The sequence below is a fragment of the Hevea brasiliensis genome, chromosome 3 (assembly GCF_030052815.1).
Source record: "Hevea brasiliensis isolate MT/VB/25A 57/8 chromosome 3, ASM3005281v1, whole genome shotgun sequence".
In the NCBI taxonomy this organism is placed as follows: Eukaryota; Viridiplantae; Streptophyta; class Magnoliopsida; order Malpighiales; family Euphorbiaceae; genus Hevea; species Hevea brasiliensis.
The window spans coordinates 108,049,079-108,068,950 of record NC_079495.1 but is presented as its reverse complement, the minus strand read 5'-3'; the positions used below and the strand labels follow the sequence as shown (position 1 = coordinate 108,068,950).

Sequence of the window (19,872 nt, the reverse complement as noted above, 5' to 3'; positions counted from 1 at the left end):
ATGTTTTGTTAATTTGTGTTTTAAGAGTTCACACTCAAATAGTTGTGAATTTATGCAATCTACGAAACCATCTACCACAGGGTACTGATCAAGTCAAAAGTGATTGTGTTAATGGATAAAATTTTCATAGCATCAACTGACATTCTAGTAGCTAATTGTGCATCCCTAATATAATCTTGATGTCTAAGATAATAAAGTATTAGACGTACTCTTGTTTCAATAACACCGGAATTATTAGGGTTGAATATGCTGATTAAGATTTTACTGGGTGTGGGTGAAGTTGAATGAGGGCTTCTTTAGGGAGTTCTAGTTATGGTATTTTTTTTTTAAACAACTTATAATGTTTTTATACAAGAACAAAGTTATGTGGACTTTTTAAATCTTGCTATGCACAGATGTGCAGCATTCAGATATGGAAGAAGAGTGAATGGACAATTGCATATTTACATTTTTTTTTATACAAAGGGGCCTATAATCCTCTACTTATTGGAAAAGAGGATTGTGTGTGGGGTTGCTCTAGGATTGCGAAATCCAAGAAAGGGATAATTTCATGAAGGGGAGTTCCAGACATCTTGAAGGAAAGTGTGTCTTTGATGGTTGTTATTGTTTAGCCCCAATCTTTGTTTGCCAGGAGAATGCAAGAGTCCAAAGTCAAAAACACTTACTTTTGCAGTGGATAATTTTATGTTGACCGACTAGATATGTAGCATAATCAGACTGTTTTTGCCACAATCAATCCTGAAAATCTTGTGTTGGTAATTCTTTGGATCTTCTTTCCCCAAAAAATAAAATAGATGGAACTGAATAATTTATTCACAATTTGATTTCTGTCTTCTCTTGCTCTCTGCTTTATTTTTCTGTTTTATTCCATATGTTAATCAGAATAATAAGATGAGATTTTAAAATGTTAATGATTCTGCGCAATGGATTGGGCATTTGGTAGTACAATTTGTTAATTATTGGATTATAAATGTCAAATGTCTACATGGCTCCTCCTTTCTCTTCTCCCCTTCAACCTCCTCCTTTCCCCGTCTCTCTCTCTTTCAGCGTGTCCTGTTAGGTTTTACTGGGGACTGATATAAAGATGTGGGTTTGGAGGGTGGGAGAAAGAGGGTAACATCTATTTGCGTATGGCTTGATGAATGAGATAGTGTGATTTGTTGCATTACCTATAAATGTAGTCGGAGGACTCTGGGTTTTGCCCTGCATGAAACTTTATGATCTGCTTATGTAAGTGCATCTGGGTATGAGAGAGGATGAATGAGTAATAATACCAGTGTGCATACCAGAGGAATGATACGAGAGAGAATGGATGAGTAATATGGAGGATATTTCCTTTGCCTACTCAAGAATTTGGAGTATATTTTTTTGTTTCCGTTATTGTCTCGTACCCAACATTTACACATTGTGATTGAATATATCAATATTGCCTGTACAAAAAAAAAAAAAAAAGCATCTGGGTAGTCCTGTATGCATATGCTTTATATCCAGCGCGTCGGCTTATAGTTGGTGTTTGTCACCTGGAGAAGATGGGATTGGCTATTTCCCTTTTTAACGAAAGATACTTTCAAACGTTTATAGACAACTATTTACAGGATTCAATAACTATGTATGTTGATCTGTGTGTTTGATCCATGGTCTACGAACACACTTGGGAGACGTTTGGCCAAAAATTAGTATCAGTAAATCTCTACCATCCCATTGGGAATTCAACTGTTTGTACAATCCTTTATATGGTGAAAAAATAAAACAAATCATACCTTGTTGGAGCACCTTTCATCAGCAAGTCTAATGCTGAACTTCTAGATGCCATTGAAAGTTCGAAGCTTAAAAAGAGAATCTACCTCTATGACTTCATTTCCAACATTTTTACTTTGGAAACGCTAAAGCAAATTTCTTTTCTTTTTCTTTTTTTTTTTAAAAAAATAAGTTTTTTTTTTTTTTTTAATAAAGTGATAGGTGAGTGAGGACTCGAATTTGAGTATGTAAAGTGTGTAATATGTTTTTAGCTATCGAATTAAATTAATTTGAGTAAAAACAGTGGTAATTCATAATAGGAGGAAAGAAAATTTGTTTCCATTTAAATAGGGATTAAATGTATGAAAAAAATGATTGACCTTGCCAAGCAAAAGATAAGCATTGAATTCGCAATGTTGAAAGAAAGAAGAAATCTATTATTTAATTTATACATCTTACCATGGGAATGTATACGACAGCTTTGATTATTCTCATTCATTTAGCCCATTTGTAAAATGCATCAACTTGGGTATATTTTTAATTTCTTTATATTTTAACCCTTTTTATACTTAATTTACTAATGATTATAACTTATAAGCAATCTTTGAAATGCTTGATTTTTCTTTCTCTTAATTTTTTTGACTTCTTCAACCTCTACAAAATCTCTTCTATTTTTTCTTCTTGATTTAATAGCTATTATATATTTTATTATGCCTACTTTTGGTGAAATTTTGACTTTCTATGCTCCATTGATTTTATCTTTATATTGCCAATCTTCTAGAATATATATTTTTTTATTTCACATTTAGAAACTAAACAAATTACATAACCAAAATAATTGTCTCTTTCTATATAATTCTCTAATTTCTTTTCATTTAAATGGAATTTAAACTTAAAATATTTTATTGAATATTCCAAATTTTGTTGTTTTGTAAAAAAAAAAAAAGTAATTTCCCCTGTTTTACAATATTATACACTCAAATATTTGTTAGTTTTATCAAATTTATCATGATCTTTTTTTTTTATTTTTTCAATATCATCTTGAATTATATATAAATCAAAATTCTCACTATTTTTCTCATGCAACTAATTTTTTTTTTTTTTTTTTTTTCATTCAAGTTAATCATGTAGTAGGGCACAACTCTAAGAAGAATACTGCTTAGCACAAAATTTTCCTTCATTTTCAGTGGATTCATGATTAACTGAAGGAAGCTTATGGTGCTTATTTGTGGTCTACATGGGACTAATTAAGGAGTTAATTTTTTTTTTCTCCCTCGTCTTTTTCTTGAAAAATTCAGTTTATTAGTGCTATGCATAGTTTTTCATATTTTAAACAAAACTGAAAAAACACACTGAATCAATAGAAATTATACCGAATCAAAATTATTTTGATATTTTATTTAAATTTTTATTTTTTATTAAGAACTGAACCAAAATCAAATCAAAACCAAACTGAAAACCTAATATATATATATAACTTAATATTATATTTATTTTTTATACTTTCTTAATAGTTCTAATTATAAATATATTAAATTACTTTATAATTCTTAATTATAAATATATATATATATATATATATATATTAATTTAAAATTATATTTATATCTTACAGTTAAATATTATATAATTAATAAATAGTTAAAATATATATTATAATATATTTATACTATTATATTATATAATATATTTAATCCCAAATTATATATGCATTTTATAGTAAAAAATTATATAATTTAAAAATAGTTAAAAAATATATTACATAATATATTAAAAACTTAAATGTTAATTTAAATATTACTTTTTAAAAAAATAATTATATAAACTTATTTTAAAAATTAAAAATTAAACTGAAATTATACTCAACCGAATCAAAATTAAAGAACATGAATTATACCCAAATAATAAAAAACCGAATCGAAATCGTATCAAAATTTTAATTCAATTTTAATTTGTAAATAGATTCTGAATCGAAACAAAATTATCGAAATCGTACACCTCTAATATTTACAATGAAAATTTTATAAATTAAAAATCTATGATAAGAATCTTTGACATAACTTTCTTAAAATGAATTGAATAATAAATACAATTAACAAATGAGATTGATTATTTTGATTCTTGGAAGCCAAGTCATAGCTAGACCAAGTATTCTAAGACAATTTCCTCCAATACCCTCTAGAGTTTGAATTGAAATTTAGTTTTGGTGGGATTAAGGAGAAAAACCTCTTGTATAACTCCCATTATTATTATTATTATACAAAAAATATAAATAAATTATATAATATTTTTTTACGACAACATTCTCTTTCATTTTGAGGTTTCAATGAGCACGAGAAGAACTGTGTTACTGCTGTTATGGACCGCAATCTCTCATTTGACTTCCTTGTCCATCTTAATATACCCAAATTGCCCCCTCAAACAAAACTTGGCATTGGTTAAAAGTGACATTAAATGGAGGGGTAAAGTTGTCATTAAAAAATTACTTGTATGTGTGAAAATTAACCCAAATAATAAAATCAACTGTTTTATTAATTTAAAAAAAAAAAAAAATGAAATGCTTGATTTATTCAAACTGGCACTATAAAAAAATGGCTGAAGGAAAAGGACTGCATTGAGAAAAGATTTGCAGAAATGATAATTTTGCGGATGCCCGCACTGAAGCTTCTACGGAGAAATTAGAAAATAAGCTTAACTTCTTGTTGTGGTCATCGAAATATAGAAAATTTCAACCTAACTCCACAGAAAGTCCTTAAATATTTTCTGATGAGTTTGGTAAGTCATTCTGATCTTTATATATACCATCTGTGTTACCAACTTGAAAACCCAAAAAAAATCCTTCACCTTAACTGCAAATTGCATTCTCTCTCTCTCTCTCTGCTGGAAGAGATGGCCTTCTTTAGAGCGCTGCCTTTTCTTGCTCTGCTTCTTGTGTTGCTGCCTATGATTGCTTTAGGAGATGATCCCTTAACTCCTTACCTTCGTACTCTCTCTCTCTCTCTCTCTCTCTCTCAAACACACACATACACTCATGAATACTTAAAGATGCATGATTTTTTTCTATTAGACTTAAACTAGGATTTGAACTCGTAAGACGGATACATGATGGGTTTTGGTGACTTGCAGAGAAAATATGCGATGAAGTGGAATGTGGGAAAGGAACATGCGTAGCAAACATAACATACCCACTAGGGTACAAGTGCCAATGTGATCGTGGTTGGACCAGAACCACAAATGATGATATTAATAATAATCTCACGTTCCTTCCTTGTGTCATCCCAAATTGTAAGCTTTTCTCTTTCTGATAATTGACCAAAACTTGCATACAAGATCTCTGATCAGGAACTAATAAAGCACATGGTTGTAATCCATTTTCTTGATCTTAATTGTTTGCAGGTACTCTCAACTATGGTAACTGCCAGGATCCCCCTAAACCAGCTCCAGAGAAGCCTGTTCCCTGGAATGCATCAGCCTTCGATCGTAATTGCCAATAATTATATCACACTTCTCTATTCTCATATTCAGGTTTTTGAAGAAAGTTTAACCAAGTAGACTCCTGATTTTATGTATATGTAGCTTGCTATTGGATCTACTGTGGAGGAGGTACCTGCACAAAGAATGGAACATATACTCACTTGTGCACATGCAACTCTGGATTCTTCAACCTTCTCAACATCGCTTACTTCCCATGCTACAGCGAATGTAAAAACTTTAGAGACTACTAATTGAGCCAGCCCTTGTCTTGTTTTATCCATTTGATTACGACTGAGACACGAACTCAAACGATTCAGTGATATGATTACCTTTTTCTTTCAGCTGATATGAGCTATGGCTTTTGATTGTTAGGTACAATTGGATCTGATTGTTCCAGCCTTGGGATTAAAGTTTCAAATACACAGGCAACAAATAATACTGCTGGTGGTGCTCCTGCAGGGAGTCATGGTAAGATATTAAATTTATGAAACATTTATCAAATTCAAGGTTGTCTTCCGGTAGATGATTAAGGTAAACATATGATGATGATACTATGCATTCAACTTCTCTTCTAGTTTTTGTCCTATATCAAAAGGCAAACTTGTGAATTTAAGTAATTAATTAATGGTGTTTGAATTTAGAAATGTTGTTTTCTACCCTATTTACATTATTACTATCACCATTAATTTTCTTTTAAATATCTACTAATTGTGTTAGATGATTAAGTCTTTCACCATTAATTGACTCCATTTTATATGTCAACAATATCCTTTTGCACACAATTGACTTTAAGGCCTTGCAAATTAATTAATGTACTTGAAATCTTGAGACCTCTTGAATTCTAATGGCAACACAAAGACAGCTAGCAAAGCCATCATTTGAGGAAAAAAAAATGTAAGGATGATAAATGTTTCAGATACTGAAGCCTCTTGATTTTTGTGTTCGTTATCCAGGTAGCTCAATTATGCCTGGGAAGTTCCACTGGATGATCATATTGCTTGTGTCTATGATTATGGTTCTGCGGAAGTAGGAGAAAAGCACTGTCTCACCAGCCTCTATTTTCTCCATATTATAGTAATTTATGCTTAGAAATAAAATTTACTTGGTTTTGATTATTCTACCGATTCTTGTGTAGAAATTCAGTTTGTGTTGAATAAAATATAGACGACAGGCAAGGGTGATTTGTTTAGGTAGTACACATGTTTTGAGCATGTAAATTTCTTTGTTTACATACAATTTATCAATTCTTGTTTTTGTTCTTTAAGGAAACAATTAGATTGCAACAAAAAATAGAATGGGTATATAATATTAACAAATTTAACAGCAACAAGTTATTAGCAGCACACCAGCCAAATGTAAATTTCTCCTTCACTTTCTTCCTAATAAAACACTTCTGAGTTAGGTGCATACAAGTCCTTGTCATATAATAATAATAAAATCTCAATCTCATCAGCAGAAAAGATGACTTTACGACTTTATTAAATAGATAACCACCTAGGTCTCAGAAAGAAAATAACAACGTCTAGGTAGCTTCTGGGCAACATGCTTCTTCTCAATGGTGATTGAGTTTGATACATTCAAACAAATTTAACCGTAGTAGCAATTACGGATGAAAGTTTGATCCACTCAGGCTATAAAATTTAATAACTAAAATTAATGGGCCACATATTTGACACTACAATACATGTAATTTTCCCCTTCACTTTCTTTCCTAAGAGAAGGCTTCTCAATTCCATGCCAAACAATTGTGTTATCACAGAAAAAAAAGGGTAAGTTAGAAAACAATTGGGGATACAATAACCACCCAGGTCTGCCCCAAGAATCACATCAAGATCAAAGAGAAAGGTTTGGGCTTGCTTAACAAAGCAACATATTACTACAAGTTGGTTACTTTCAATATGTGGTGTTGCGACTCACTATTTGATTAAAAAATTAAAAAAAAATCATTTGTGGATTCAAACGAGCTGTCCCTTACAAGTAAGAATGCATAACATACTCCAAAAAGTCAACACAAACACAACAAGTTAGGAAGTGATCAAATCTAATTGTTATCAATTTCTCACTAATAACTACAGTCTTTGATGATCAACTGATCTCCTCAAAAACAAAAAGGCCTGGTGTTAAGTTTAGCTCACAACTATAGTATTTAACATAACGAAAAAAAAAAAAAGAAGGGCAATAATAAGATGCCATAGCTTTTGTTTTTGTCTTAGTGTCTCCCCACCTAGACTCTATGCCACGGTTACATTGGCATTTGCTTGGAATTCACATAACATGATGTCCCACATCTCAAAATGCAGAAAGAAACTCAGCCATCTCAGAAGAGTCCTCAATTCTGTCACAAGAGCACTAAGAAATTTCCTGATTTGCCTAACAAAGGATTGATTCATACATCTGAAATCCTCATTTCCATATTCTGCAACATTTGTAACTAATGGATATGACTTTTCTACAATTATGCACCCTTATGCATTATTAGATCTAAGACCAAGGTGCAAAAATGAAAACAATTAATTGAAGGCCATCCCGCGTTCCTGGAAATATTGCTCAATCGCTCAAGAAAGAAGTTATTCACTGAAAACTTGTGATGTGCTTCCACACAATCAAGATTCAATCAGTGAACCAATTTACCATGGTAGGTCAGGTTATTAGCATTCCTACACACTAGTAGTCACAAAGGAACTCCCAATTTGCACTCCTACACACTAGCAGCCATTTCTATTTGAAATTCTAAGTTTCTCACTTCACATGGACAGTATTAATAATATCACAATGCACAAATAACATAGTGAAGAATACTGTCATTGGTTTGATGTAGAAGGGAACATTACTGTAAGCACTACTCTACATGGAATGACAACTAAAGGGAAGGGGAAAAAAAAAGAGTAAACAGAAGAAGCACAAAATGTTGCTGTCAGCAATTTATTTCTTAAATCCTCTATTTGCAAAAGACTATGTCAAAATAATGTAGTTTCACATGAACATTATAAGCATGAAAAAATTCATTGATTTCCCATTATTTCATATCTCCATTCCCTATGCTAATTGAGCGAAATCCTTATAAGATGCCCAACAAACCATATAGCATACAAAATTTCTAACAAGCACTAAGACAATGCCCATCTAAGAGGTTACACTAAAAGAGCTCAAAATCACCATAAAGAAGTAATTAACAACAACAATAGCAGAGCAGCAGATCATAAGAGATTTCAGTTCTCACTACCTTGAAAATATCACTTGGCCTTGACCTCCACTCCACTCTTGCCAGCAATAATCACCGCTGTTGCCATATCCAAAAACAACCCATGTTCCACCACTCCTTCACAAGCTGAAATCTCCTTCCCAGCTGCATATGCATCTTTAATCGGATTCTCGAAATACAAATCCACAATGTAATTGGAGTTATCGGTCACATAAGGCTTGCCAGCTTCATTCAATCTTAGCTTAGCTTCGCACCCTTCTTCATTGAACAATTCTTTCAACCTCACCAAATTGTACTTCCAACAAAATTGCACGACCTCCACCGGCATTGCCAGCTTGCTCCCACCAAGACCGGTTACCAGTTTCGTCTCGTCGGCGACGACCACGAACTTTTCAGACGCTGCTTCCACCATTTTCTCTCTCAAGAGGGCCCCACACCGGCCTTTGACTAGGTTGAGAACAGGGTCGACCTCGTCTGCACCGTCTATAGCGAGGTCAAGACGAGGATGATCATCGAGAACTGAAAGTGGGATCCCGAGCGAGCGGGCTTGCTCTTCGGTGCGTTTTGAAGTGGGTATACCAACAATATCGGTTAATTGACCAGATTTTAGGAGTTCTCCGATCTTAGCAACGACAAAGGCAGCAGTGGAGCCAGTGCCGAGGCCGAGAACCATGCCGGATTTGACGTAATCGGCGGCTTTGTCGGCAGCGAGTTTCTTGAGGTCATCTTGGGTGAGGATAGGAGCGGATTGGGCTCTGATAGAGAAGGTCCTGGTGGGGGAGCGAAGACTAATGGAGCGGGTGCGCAGGGTGAGGAGGTTGGAGGCATTGTGGTAGAAGGAGGAGGAGAAGGACGTGGTGGTGGTGGGAGTTGAGCGAGGTGGAAGGAGGGATAAGGAGGCCATTGTTGTAAGTTGGGAATGGAAGAGAGGAAATGAAAGGTGGGGCTTTTGGCTCTGTTTGGTTTTGTGCTACATTGGAAGGAAAGATAGAGAGTATGGGACTTCTGGTTGGTTATTGGTCTTTGGATTTTTTATTTTGATAAAACATTCTTTTATTTCACATTTTTAAGCAATTGTTTTTAAAATTGAATTCAATTTTTAAATTTAAAATAAAATAATTTCTTTTTTATCTTAAAAATTAAATATAATTATGTGGAAATTCATTTGAACTTTTTTTAAAAATAATTTATTTAAAAAATTCTATAAAAAATAAAATTAATAAAAAATTAATTGCAATAAATTTTTAAATTATTTTTATTTATTGTTTAAAATTTTTTAGTATTATTAAAAAAATAATTAAATCAGTTAAATTATAATAAAATTATTCTTAATTGTAATAAATTACAATAATTATTATACTTAATAAAATAAATATAAAATTAGAAAAAAATTAATAAAGTAATAAATAATTTTAAATAAAATAATTTTTAAAAAAGATCGATAAAAATAAATAAATAAAATAAATTATTAACAAAATAAGTAGGAATTATATTAAAATTAGATTTTTTTAATTTATCTAATTATAATTGTGTTTCAAACATTTTTAATATATAAATAATTAAAAATTAGATAAAAATTATATTAAAAATACATTTTTTTAGTTCATTTGATTTTTACTGTTATAAAAATTAAGTAGGAATTATACATGATAAAAATTTACAATTACTCTTAATGATAATTTTAAAAAAATATTTCAAATTTTTTATTTTAGAAAATTTAATGTAATTTCAATTACAATTATTCCTCAAAATCTTCATTTATCTCTCATTCAACTTATATTTTAAATATTTTATATAATTTAATCATTGTTTGGTGGAGGTATAAATTAATATAATCATATTATTGTAGTAATTAACAATTATTTCTTTCTGATGTATAAAAAAGTAACTAACTACTGCAGTGGTTAACTGGAATTCAACCCATTAACTAACAAGTTGCGACATAGAAAATTTATTATTTAATTTTTATATTTTAATAAAATTAATTATTTAATTTAATATTTTAATAATTATATTATTTAGTCCTAATTTTTAATTTTATTAAATTATTTAATTCTTTCATTAAATTTTTTTATTATCTATGTTATTAAAATTATTATTTAATTCACCTATTTAAAGAAAATTAATTCGTTAATAATTATATTTTAAAAAATATTATTATTTAATTTTTAAGTAAAATTAATTAATTATTTTATATATCTTAAAAAATATAATATTTTAAAAATATAAAATTTGATAAAATTAAAAATTTTATTATGTAAAGACTAATTATGAATTTATATATATTTTTAAATTTAAATTTCTTGGATTTTTTAGGTTATTTTATTGTAAATAATTTTTCTTTAATTATTTAAAAGCTTAAGGACACTGATTATTTTTTTTATGTAGATAATTTATATTATTTTTATTAATAAATAAAAATAAAAAAAAATAAATAGAGAAAGACGTGGATGTAAATGAAATGAAGAATAAAAAGAGAAAATTAAAGAAGAATAGAAAAGAAATAAAAAAAATAATTATAGCAGTTTAGATATAGAAAATAATTATAAAATTATATAGTTAATAAAATTAAATAATAAAAAATAATTAATTTTATTAAAAAAAAAATTAATTAATTAATTTTATTAAAAAAATTAATTAATTAATTTTATTAAAATAAAAAAATTAATTAATTTTATTAAAATAAAAAAATTAAATAATAATTTAATTATTATTAATTAATAAAAAAATTAAATAATTTAATAATAATAAAATATAAAAAATTAAATAATATATTTTTTAAAATATAAAAATTAAATAATTAATTTTGTTAAATTACATAGATTGAATAATAATTTAGCCTATGATAAAACCACAGACTCTGCAGCACCACAAGAGTTCGGGTCCCCAAATTGGGTCATGAGGACCCGAATGTTGAGATTTCAGAGGAAACGGGTCACGGATCAAACGGTATCGTTTAATCTATCCAATTCCGTTTTCCTCCGAGATTGCCCTGTTGTTCGCGATATATTATGATTTTTGTCCTAACAGCGCTCTATTCTCTTTGCGTTTGTTTTCTCTTTCCCTCTCTCAATAAATTTTCCTCTCCCTATATTCTCTTTACAAAACCATGTCTGCAGAATCAGCCAGTGCAATTCAAAGAAGCCAAGTAAGAGTTTTTGTTTTCAATTTTTCTTATTCATTTCCATCCTTTGTTGGGTTCTTGAGAGAGAATTTATGGGAATTATTCGAATCTGGGAACTGGGTTTTGGAGGTTGAATTGAGATTTGTCAATTGTTTGTCTCAATCTTTTTGATGAATCAGGTTGATCTAGTGGACTTCGTTGATTGGTCTGGAGTTGAATGCCTTAATCAAAACTCCGGCCACTCTCTTCCCAATGCTCTCAAACAGGTAAATTTAACAGCAGAAACTTTTCACTTTTATGCATTGGATATGTTGTTTGGATTTTCTTTAATTGCATTATAGTTCCGTCATGCTTAACCGAGTGCAATTTTTTTCCCTTCTCTCTTTTTCCCCCCTCTTTAAATTGCAATGCAACAAAGTTTTGGGATTCAAATTGACTGATATGATGCTTACCGGTTCATTTGGAATAAATCATTTGCAAGAAAGACTCGCACAATCATGCATGAATCTATTTCTTTTAAAATGAAAAATTTTTTAAGTTAAAAAGAATTGAATTCTTTCCTTCTAAACGTGAGAATTAGCCAAAAAGAAATCATTTGAATTGAGTTCTTGCAAACCAAACAAGGGGAATAAGATTTGTTTTGAGCATAATGCTCACTTGAATCATTCTCAAAGAAATAATTCCTCAATAGATTTTTTTTTGGGTCTGATGTCCTTGCTTTTTCTCCCCTCAAATGCTATCAACAACGGTAAACAACATGATTTATTTGGCTACCATGTTTTATATTACTGTACTTTGTTCGCATTTCACAAATTAGGGATATAGAGAAGATGATGGTTTGAATCTAGAGAGTGATGCGGATGAGCAGTTGCTGATCTATATACCTTTCACTCAAGTTGTTAAACTGTACTCTGTTGTCGTCCAAGGACCTGAAGAAGAAGGTATCTGTTAATATAAACCCTTTTCATTTTTTTAACAGCACCATCTTTTATGAAATTTAATCATTCATAGGTTTAATCTACAAGTTCCACTTTGCAAAGGTTTTAGTGAAAATGGTCTCATCCGCATGGTTAGTATTCTAATGAAAAGGGTGTCTCCCCAGGTCCCAAGACTGTAAAACTTTTCTCAAACAAGGAGCATATGGGATTTAGGTATTATTTGGCAACTCTCAACTGATTACAGTTTTGGACAAAAAAAAAATACAAACTTATAAATTTTTTAATTCCATGATATGATAACGGCAGTAATGTCAATGACTTCCCTCCTAGTGACACTGCAATTTTATCGCTAGATAATCTCAAGGTTTGTCATTATCCTGTGCTGCTACTATGATTTTGAGGCCATGTTTTTGTAAATTATGTTAATAGAATCTTTCATGTTGTCATTTATGTTTCATTACCCTCTCTGTAGGGAAAACCAGTAGGCTTGAAGTATGTTAAGTTTCAGAATGTTCGCAGGTATCTGAAGTTATTGTGTTGTACTCCATTCTCTTTTCATCATGATATCTTCTAGCAGCTAATTTTACTTATTTTTTAATCAGTTTGACAATATTCATCGAAGATAACCAGTCAGGTTCTGACATCACCAAAGTCCAAAAAATTGCTTTGTTTGGAACAACGTAAGTTTTGAATGATCATTGAACCTTAGGCATAGATTCCCCTATTGTGGATATCTTTGTCATATATGTACTTGGGTTCCTATCTAGTGAATTAGTGTCATTACTTTATTCTTTAGCAATTACGATGTCTTTTGATTTTGATCATTTTGAAGTAGCAATTTTATAGTGATTATTAGGTTATGAAAACCTGTAAATTCTAATGACTAGTTAAATTTGAATTTGGAATGTTTTTGTCAAATAATACTGCTTTTGTTTATCAGCTGAATGCACACTACTTCCAGTTTTGCATAAATAATAGGATAAGGATTAGATTTTTTTCTGCACATTATGTCTCATTTTTTGTTCGGTGTACCAACTTCTTAACACACAAATCATGTTTTATCAACCAAGAGCTATTTGCAGTTCATATGATTTGTTGTTGGGTGAACTATCATCTGACTTCTTTCAATAAGTAGTAGAAAGAAATAGTGAGATTAATTATTGATTTGATCCTGTGATCAACTTTGACTTAGTGTACAGAAGCTATACAGTGAAGACGGGTCAATTGCATGTGCAGTTGTCATGCTTGCTTGTTTTGAGTGAAGATAACAATTAAAGCATCCTTTAGACCTTTACCTGCACATCCATTTTTAACTTTGTATTCTAAATGATCAGCTTGGCAAGAACAGTGCATATATTTTTAACATATTCTGTATCTAACTTTCAAAGTTGCCATTTTTTTTCCTGTTCTATTTTTATAAAAGTTTGATCCTCTCGGGGTTCCACATTAATTTGATGAGTGTTTTTCCTTATTGCAGGGTGGAAACAACGGACATGAAGGGCTTGAAGAAGATTGAGGATCATTGACAGTGAAGGGGGGTGTTAAGAAAGGGTTGAAGTTTCTTGCAACCAATGTTAAATTTCTCATTTGTGTTTTTCTAAGTTTCAACCAGTTATTGTACAATATCAAACAGTTTGGTGCCTGAAAGTTTTATGGCTGTTATTTCAATCTCTCGTCCTGGAAATCTGCCCCCTTATTATACAATATCAAACAGTTACCTGCATGATTGCATCTAAGGTCTTGTCTTATTCAGTTACATATGCATTTGAGCTGTGTTGTAATACTTGGTTTATCATGTATTTTCAGATACGAAATGTTGATACTGGCCCAGGAGAATTGTTAGCTTAGGTCATACTTCTGGCCTTAAAACATGAGTTTCTCAACAGCAGCCACAGTTTTCCTATTTATGGTTTATCCCATTGTCTGTTCACACTTGCTATGTTTTTGGCTTTTGGCACAACTTGATTATCCAAGGATTCAGGATATCTTTTGATGCAACCTCAAGGATAAAACTAGGTTTTTTCAAATTCCTTTCATATTGATATATTTTTCCTGGTTGTACTTTCATGTGGAAGCTGCTGCAGGTTACAAGCAGCTCTTTTCCAATTCTCTTGTTCTACGATTATTTGGTAAATGTTCTTCCCAGCCCGTAGCAGAAACCTGAGAAATCTGTTTATCCAAAATTTGCCAACTGGATCCGCCATTATCACTTCCCTCAAGAACCCTGTGAAGAAATACTCAAATCTGATCATGGTTGTAGATGATAATACCTCTCAATGAGATTTATTTCCTTGGGTGCTAATAATCTGAACAAGCATTCAGTATGAAATTAGCACCACTGAACTAATGCAGAAGAAATCCATTCCCATGATGGCATATGCCTGGCAACATAATTATCAAACAGGCTTACATCATAGGGCACAAAATCATGCATTTGATTGTCTGGTATTTTACGCGACACGACTCAACTACCTGGAACTTGGAAGTTCACGTGCTCAGCATCGTTGGAAAACTGGTATTCTTTTGGGTGAAGTTGTCATTATATAATGTAGCAGGTGAGTGCAGACAAACAAAGGTTGAAAATTTGAAATAACATAAACGCAAAATTGCAAAAGAATGCACCAGCCGGGAATCGAACCCGGGTCTGTACCGTGGCAGGGTACTATTCTACCACTAGACCACTGGTGCCTTGCTGGTAGCTCGACCTCCAAAATTATAGAAAACTTATTGGAGACGGCAAGTCTTCCGCCTTCCAACCGAAAGAATGTCCTCTGTACCTTATCTAGGCCGCACAAGCTCTGCATAATTTATACCGAGTTTATTTGCAACTTATCAGAGTTGCTACTTGCAATGATACTAGGGCCTTTGTTATAAAAAAAAAAAAAAAAAAATTGCTATCAGAATGAAATTAATGAGAGGTTACTCGGTACCTTTCTGCCTCTTGCATTCAACCCTCTTCGTAAGGTTTGCTTCAAGCCCCAAGTAATTTCAGATGGATAAGTAATGGAGCATTTCTTCATTGAGGTTGTGTTTGTAAGGTAAATAAAGGGAATCAGCAATCTATTTCTAGAGCTGCGAGAGTGTATTTTATAAAGTAATCCTCTACAGATATGGGGAGTAATTCTACTAGCCAAGAACCAAAAATATACATGCGAGTATGTTCTTCCCACAGGAATGCATGGGTGAAACAGATAAATTACAAGGCAGCAATTATTGTCTGTTTATTTTCACCTCCATATTCAGTTCCAGAGGAAATCTATCTTGAATACAGTTTTGCTTGCACCATCTTGCTCCCACATGTATATCAGGTGCAGCTTGGATAATTTTAGGCAGTGGTGTATTAACAAACTTAAAGGTACACTGGACATTGTAGATCGAAGACAAAGTAGGTCACAATGTAAACACAAAAATAATTTGTGTAAAGTTCAATTTTCAGGAGCTTCTCAAGAATTAGCTGTTAAAGTAATTAATTTTAGTTTTGTACCAGTAAGGTCACTGAAGGCAGACCTCCCACAACTGCTTAGCCACCGAAAAAACCCCGACCAAAGAGGGCTATAAGGAACTACTGCAATTCCAAGTTCCCTGCATTGTAGCACAGTCAAGAGCCTCATAAATTGTAGGGAAAATATGAATAGATTTTCAAAAGAAAAACAAATGAATGGAAAAAACAAAATAATGCATGCAATTAGCTTGTTTCTTGGAAAACTCAGCAGGAAGTTGTTTACTTGTTTCACGTCGCAGTAAGAGATACCTGCAAAGTGGGATTATTTCTTGCCTAATTTCACGAGTCCATGGGGACCATTCCATTTGCACTGCAGTGATGGGATGAATTGCATGCGCCCTCCTTATTGTGTCAGGACTTGCTTCAGATAATCCAAGTTTTTCATTTTCAGTTTCCATTCTTTTTGAATAAACCTGCCTCTAATTTCATATTTTGTTTTCATCATATAACATGATGATCGTGATGAAACTATGCTCTTTCAGTCCGCAAGTCTTTTTGCTCATGCCTTATCTCCTTTCAAGCCAACACTTAGTCAATGATTGCAATTCTATTTCAAGATTGGACGAATTCCTTCAAATCTTTCGGTCCGTAAATCTTTTTGCTCATGGCCTAAATGCAAGTCTACACAGCAGAGAATAAGGAAATCACACAGGTAGAGACTAGAGAGATACCTGCAAAGTGGGATTACTTCTTCCTCGATGTCAAGGCTCCAAAGTGACCATTCAATTTGCACTGCAGTAATGGGATGAATTGCGTGCGCTCTCCTTATTGTGTCAGGACTTGCTTCAGACAATCCAATGTACTTAATTTTTTCTTCTTCCACTAATTTCTTTTGCTCCCCCATCTGCCAACCCAAAAACCAATTAGATTAGATATTAACGAAATTGGAAATCTATATATAATATTAATCTCCTTCAAAACACAAAGACCATATTGTGTCCTCTATTGATACTGAGGTGTCAATGCGAGGTTGGCAGTAGAGATCAATATATTCAACTCCAAGACGATTTAGGCTAGCCTCACAGCATTTTTAGGATTTCCATTAATTGAAACATCTTTAAAATCTAAGTTCGGGCTGGTAACAACGCCAAATTTTGCAGCCAACTGGATTTTTTTCTCTGGGCTGCTTCAACGCCTGCAAGAAGCAAGTATGAAACTCGATGGAATAATTTAAATATTCCTTGTTTCAACACTTACCTTTTCAACCGAGATTTCATTGGTGTAAGGTCCGTAGCCTTGCCAATACTCTTTGGAAGTTCATATTTTTGGCAAGAACAGCCTCCCTACAGGCTAAGGCTTCCAAGATTAAAGGATCTGTGATTCCATATGAAACCTCATACAGCTCCAACCTACAGGTATGCTTGCCGAATTCCTCGCTAACACTGCAATTGCGCCAACATTCTTTGATTGGTTGACTGCTCCATCAAAGTTGATCTTGAGCTTCCTTGAGGCGGGGATGACCAATTTGAAGGAAGCTGATGGATTTCCATTTGAGGTGCTGACGAGAAAGTGGTAGCAGAAATGAACTCCTCATAATTTGCCAGAGCTGACGAGATTACATGATGGGAATTCGTCTCATTCCTGAAAATAAAATGATTTCTGATTTTTCCATATACTCCGCAAAAGGAAAGCCATCAACACCAGGAGATTGGATTCTCGATTTTGATCACTCAAGAAAGAAGCCACGTCAGGTTCCTGTTTCGGATAAATTAAGAATCATTACATTAACATTGTTAGTCACGCATGATCTTTTGTCAGGGAATTTCTAATCAATTAATATCAAATCAAAATAAATAACATGACATAAAACTAACCTCAAAACAGTGTTTAGACAAATTTTCATTTGCCAATATTAAGATGTTGACAAATGAAAATATAAACTAATATATTATTGTTTGATGTTGAGATTTTTCTAAATACTTGAAATAAGAAAAAAGAAAGTAATTTTTGCTAAATCAATTTTTAAGTGGTCAAAGGTTAGTTATAAAGTTATAATCATCAATAATTTAAAGAATGGTATTTACATAAAGTCTAAAAAAGTTGGTTTAAGTTTTGTCACTTGAAGAAATTGTAATTGCAGAAGATTGGTTTACTTCTAGTCCTTGGTTACTAAAGCTTTACTCATGGAATCACAAATCTCAACTATGCCATCTTTCCCTATTCTCATTCTGTTTCATTTCCTCTTGCCATGGATTGATTACGACCTTTGAATCATAGTTTACATGCATTACCAATGGAAAAACTTATTTAAATCTAGTCTACCATAAATTTAAGGCACATTATACATGGTGTAACCCATATATTTGTGTCATATTTTTATAATGAATATTATGGATACATCATACAAGGGAAATTCTTGTATTTTCCAACCACAGAAACAAGAACAGACCTCTGCTCTGGAATTGGCTTCACTTTCTTTTTTTTTTTTTTTTTAATTAAAGTGTAAAATAGTAATATCCATACCAGAGATTGTGGTTGAGAGGCTTAAAAAGCCAGTTGGAAATTATTTTTTTTTAAAATATTATTTTAAATGCTATTAAAAAATTATTTTATTGTTTTGAAATTTTTATGATTAAAATATTTTTAAAATTAAAATTTTAATTTAAAATTTCTTGATAAATATTTTTGAGATAATATTTTTATCAATTGTTTAGCTAAACACACCTTTAGAAAGGAAGACCAACATCATTTCTTCTCTTAGGAGGTTAGTGCTTTAATCATTTTATTTCAGTAGGTAATTCATTATGTCACCATGTAATTAAGCATAATTACTTTCCTAATTAATTATCAATACACACACCACCTTATAGCCCATCAAAATTGACAAACAAGGAATGAACTAAAATGACACCATATCCTTTATATATCTGCATGTATGAATCTCATTTCAATCCATATATATTTGGAATTCAAGAAGTCTCCTATTAAAAATATATGAGAATACAAAAAAATTACAAATCTGTTGGTGTTTAGGTTAAAAAAAAGACAAGCAAACCGAAAAAAATTTAAAATACAAGTCAAATTGGCTTAAACAATTTTGATGAGACAACTTCAAATTAAATAATTGTTTGCACTATTCAGGTAAGAGAAATTTCATATGGTACAAGAGTAAACTATATCTCGAGACTCGAAAAAGTATGATAAGTAATGCTGTTAGACTCAAGTGAATCCATAGAATAATAAAAAGAATTAGACTCATAGAATTAAGACAAAAAAAGAAGAATGTTAGATTTTAAATGAGCCACCGCATGTAATACAAGTGATAATTTGATTTATAAACTTAAATTCAGTACAATTATATCTAATGAAAGTGTTGCTATTCCACATTTGGAGGGAAAAAAAAAACGAAATGAAGAACATATAGAGTACGAAAAAGTCAAACTAAATAGGTTTAAGTAATTTTAATTAACAGAGGTAACTCAAACTTAACGCATGGATAGATGGTGATTGTCATTCACATTCTTTGAGTTAGAGAATTTCACAACATCAAATTTCATATGCAATATTAAACTTATACTTTTATTTAGAGATAAATAATTACATCATCCTATAAATTCAAGACACGTTACTTTGATAATTTGATTGAAAAGAATACATACTTTATAATAATTCCTCTATATAAAGATAACTTTTTCTAAAGAAAATTAATGATTATATGTATATATATATATATATTATTATATAATTTATCTAAAGCAATCAAAGTAAAAGTAGGGTTATATGGCAACACTCCACCTTCTTGGTGAAATGATTGTTCAACTTTTGTGAGTGTTTGTGCTTTCATTTTGGAGGCAGATCATATGCTTATTTTATTGGGTAAACAAATTGGGAGAGATTGCATGGTTCACCACAATGCAATGCATAGCTTCCTTTTCTTTTTCTAATGAAAAATAAA

At 31.6% G+C, this 19,872-nt stretch overlaps 4 protein-coding genes and 1 non-coding gene across 9 annotated transcripts; 2 read left to right on the top strand and 3 right to left on the bottom strand.

Moving 5' to 3' along the window:
- The first annotated feature begins 4,548 nt into the window (after positions 1-4,548).
- LOC110662576 (uncharacterized) lies at positions 4,549-6,469 on the top strand. Its single transcript, XM_021821586.2, has 6 exons — positions 4,549-4,720; positions 4,864-5,022; positions 5,134-5,217; positions 5,314-5,439; positions 5,584-5,679; positions 6,165-6,469. Exons 1-6 carry the CDS (start codon positions 4,627-4,629, stop codon positions 6,239-6,241), a joined length of 636 nt encoding a protein of 211 aa, XP_021677278.1. The 5' UTR covers positions 4,549-4,626; the 3' UTR covers positions 6,242-6,469.
- Positions 4,772-9,418, bottom strand: LOC110662575 (probable ribose-5-phosphate isomerase 3, chloroplastic). 5 transcript variants are annotated; one of them, XR_002496310.2, is made up of 3 exons: positions 8,435-9,418; positions 5,541-5,664; positions 4,772-5,344 (listed from the first exon to the last, which is right to left on the bottom strand). XR_002496310.2 is itself a non-coding variant. In XM_021821584.2 (2 exons), exon 1 carries the CDS (start codon positions 9,315-9,317, stop codon positions 8,445-8,447), a length of 873 nt encoding a protein of 290 aa, XP_021677276.2. In that variant the 5' UTR covers positions 9,318-9,418; the 3' UTR covers positions 4,772-5,344; positions 8,435-8,444. The 5 variants fall into 5 exon arrangements, 4 of the variants coding, with proteins under 4 accessions (XP_021677276.2, XP_021677277.2, XP_058000467.1 ...); XM_021821584.2 differs by lacking the exon at positions 5,541-5,664; XM_021821585.2 differs by lacking the exons at positions 4,772-5,344; positions 5,541-5,664 and adding an exon at positions 6,489-6,590.
- Positions 9,419-11,405: 1,987 nt separating this feature from the next.
- LOC110662574 (PITH domain-containing protein At3g04780) lies at positions 11,406-14,198 on the top strand. The gene is made up of 8 exons (XM_021821582.2): positions 11,406-11,561; positions 11,717-11,803; positions 12,355-12,478; positions 12,640-12,688; positions 12,782-12,839; positions 12,948-12,994; positions 13,078-13,155; positions 13,953-14,198. Exons 1-8 carry the CDS (start codon positions 11,523-11,525, stop codon positions 13,999-14,001), a joined length of 531 nt encoding a protein of 176 aa, XP_021677274.2. The 5' UTR covers positions 11,406-11,522; the 3' UTR covers positions 14,002-14,198.
- A 362-nt stretch (positions 14,199-14,560) lies between these two features.
- LOC110662513 (probable aldo-keto reductase 1) lies at positions 14,561-17,194 on the bottom strand. The gene is given in 7 exon segments (XM_058143407.1): positions 14,561-14,699; positions 15,759-15,835; positions 15,960-16,019; positions 16,021-16,057; positions 16,649-16,822; positions 16,913-17,008; positions 17,175-17,194. Coding segments are annotated over 7 exon segments (603 nt in total).
- On the bottom strand, positions 15,093-15,163 carry TRNAG-GCC (transfer RNA glycine (anticodon GCC)). Its single transcript has one exon. It is a non-coding gene; the product is annotated as a tRNA-Gly (tRNA).
- Positions 17,195-19,872: the final 2,678 nt, after the last annotated feature.

What these genes read in the sequence shown, in the direction of transcription:
- LOC110662576 (XM_021821586.2), top strand. Translation starts at nt 4,627, where the DNA reads ATGGCCTTCTTTAGAGCGCTGCCTTTTCTTGCTCTGCTTCTTGTGTTG. An exon ending in TCCCTTAACTCCTTACCTTC is followed by an intron (nt 4,721 to 4,863) that starts GTACTCTCTCTC and finishes GGTGACTTGCAG; the next exon opens with AGAAAATATGCGATGAAGTG. An exon ending in TGCTCCTGCAGGGAGTCATG is followed by an intron (nt 5,680 to 6,164) that starts GTAAGATATTAA and finishes TTCGTTATCCAG; the next exon opens with GTAGCTCAATTATGCCTGGG.
- LOC110662575 (XM_021821584.2), bottom strand. Translation starts at nt 9,317, where the DNA reads ATGGCCTCCTTATCCCTCCTTCCACCTCGCTCAACTCCCACCACCACC.
- LOC110662574 (XM_021821582.2), top strand. Translation starts at nt 11,523, where the DNA reads ATGTCTGCAGAATCAGCCAGTGCAATTCAAAGAAGCCAA. An exon ending in TTCCCAATGCTCTCAAACAG is followed by an intron (nt 11,804 to 12,354) that starts GTAAATTTAACA and finishes TTCACAAATTAG; the next exon opens with GGATATAGAGAAGATGATGG. An exon ending in CCAAGGACCTGAAGAAGAAG is followed by an intron (nt 12,479 to 12,639) that starts GTATCTGTTAAT and finishes GTGTCTCCCCAG; the next exon opens with GTCCCAAGACTGTAAAACTT.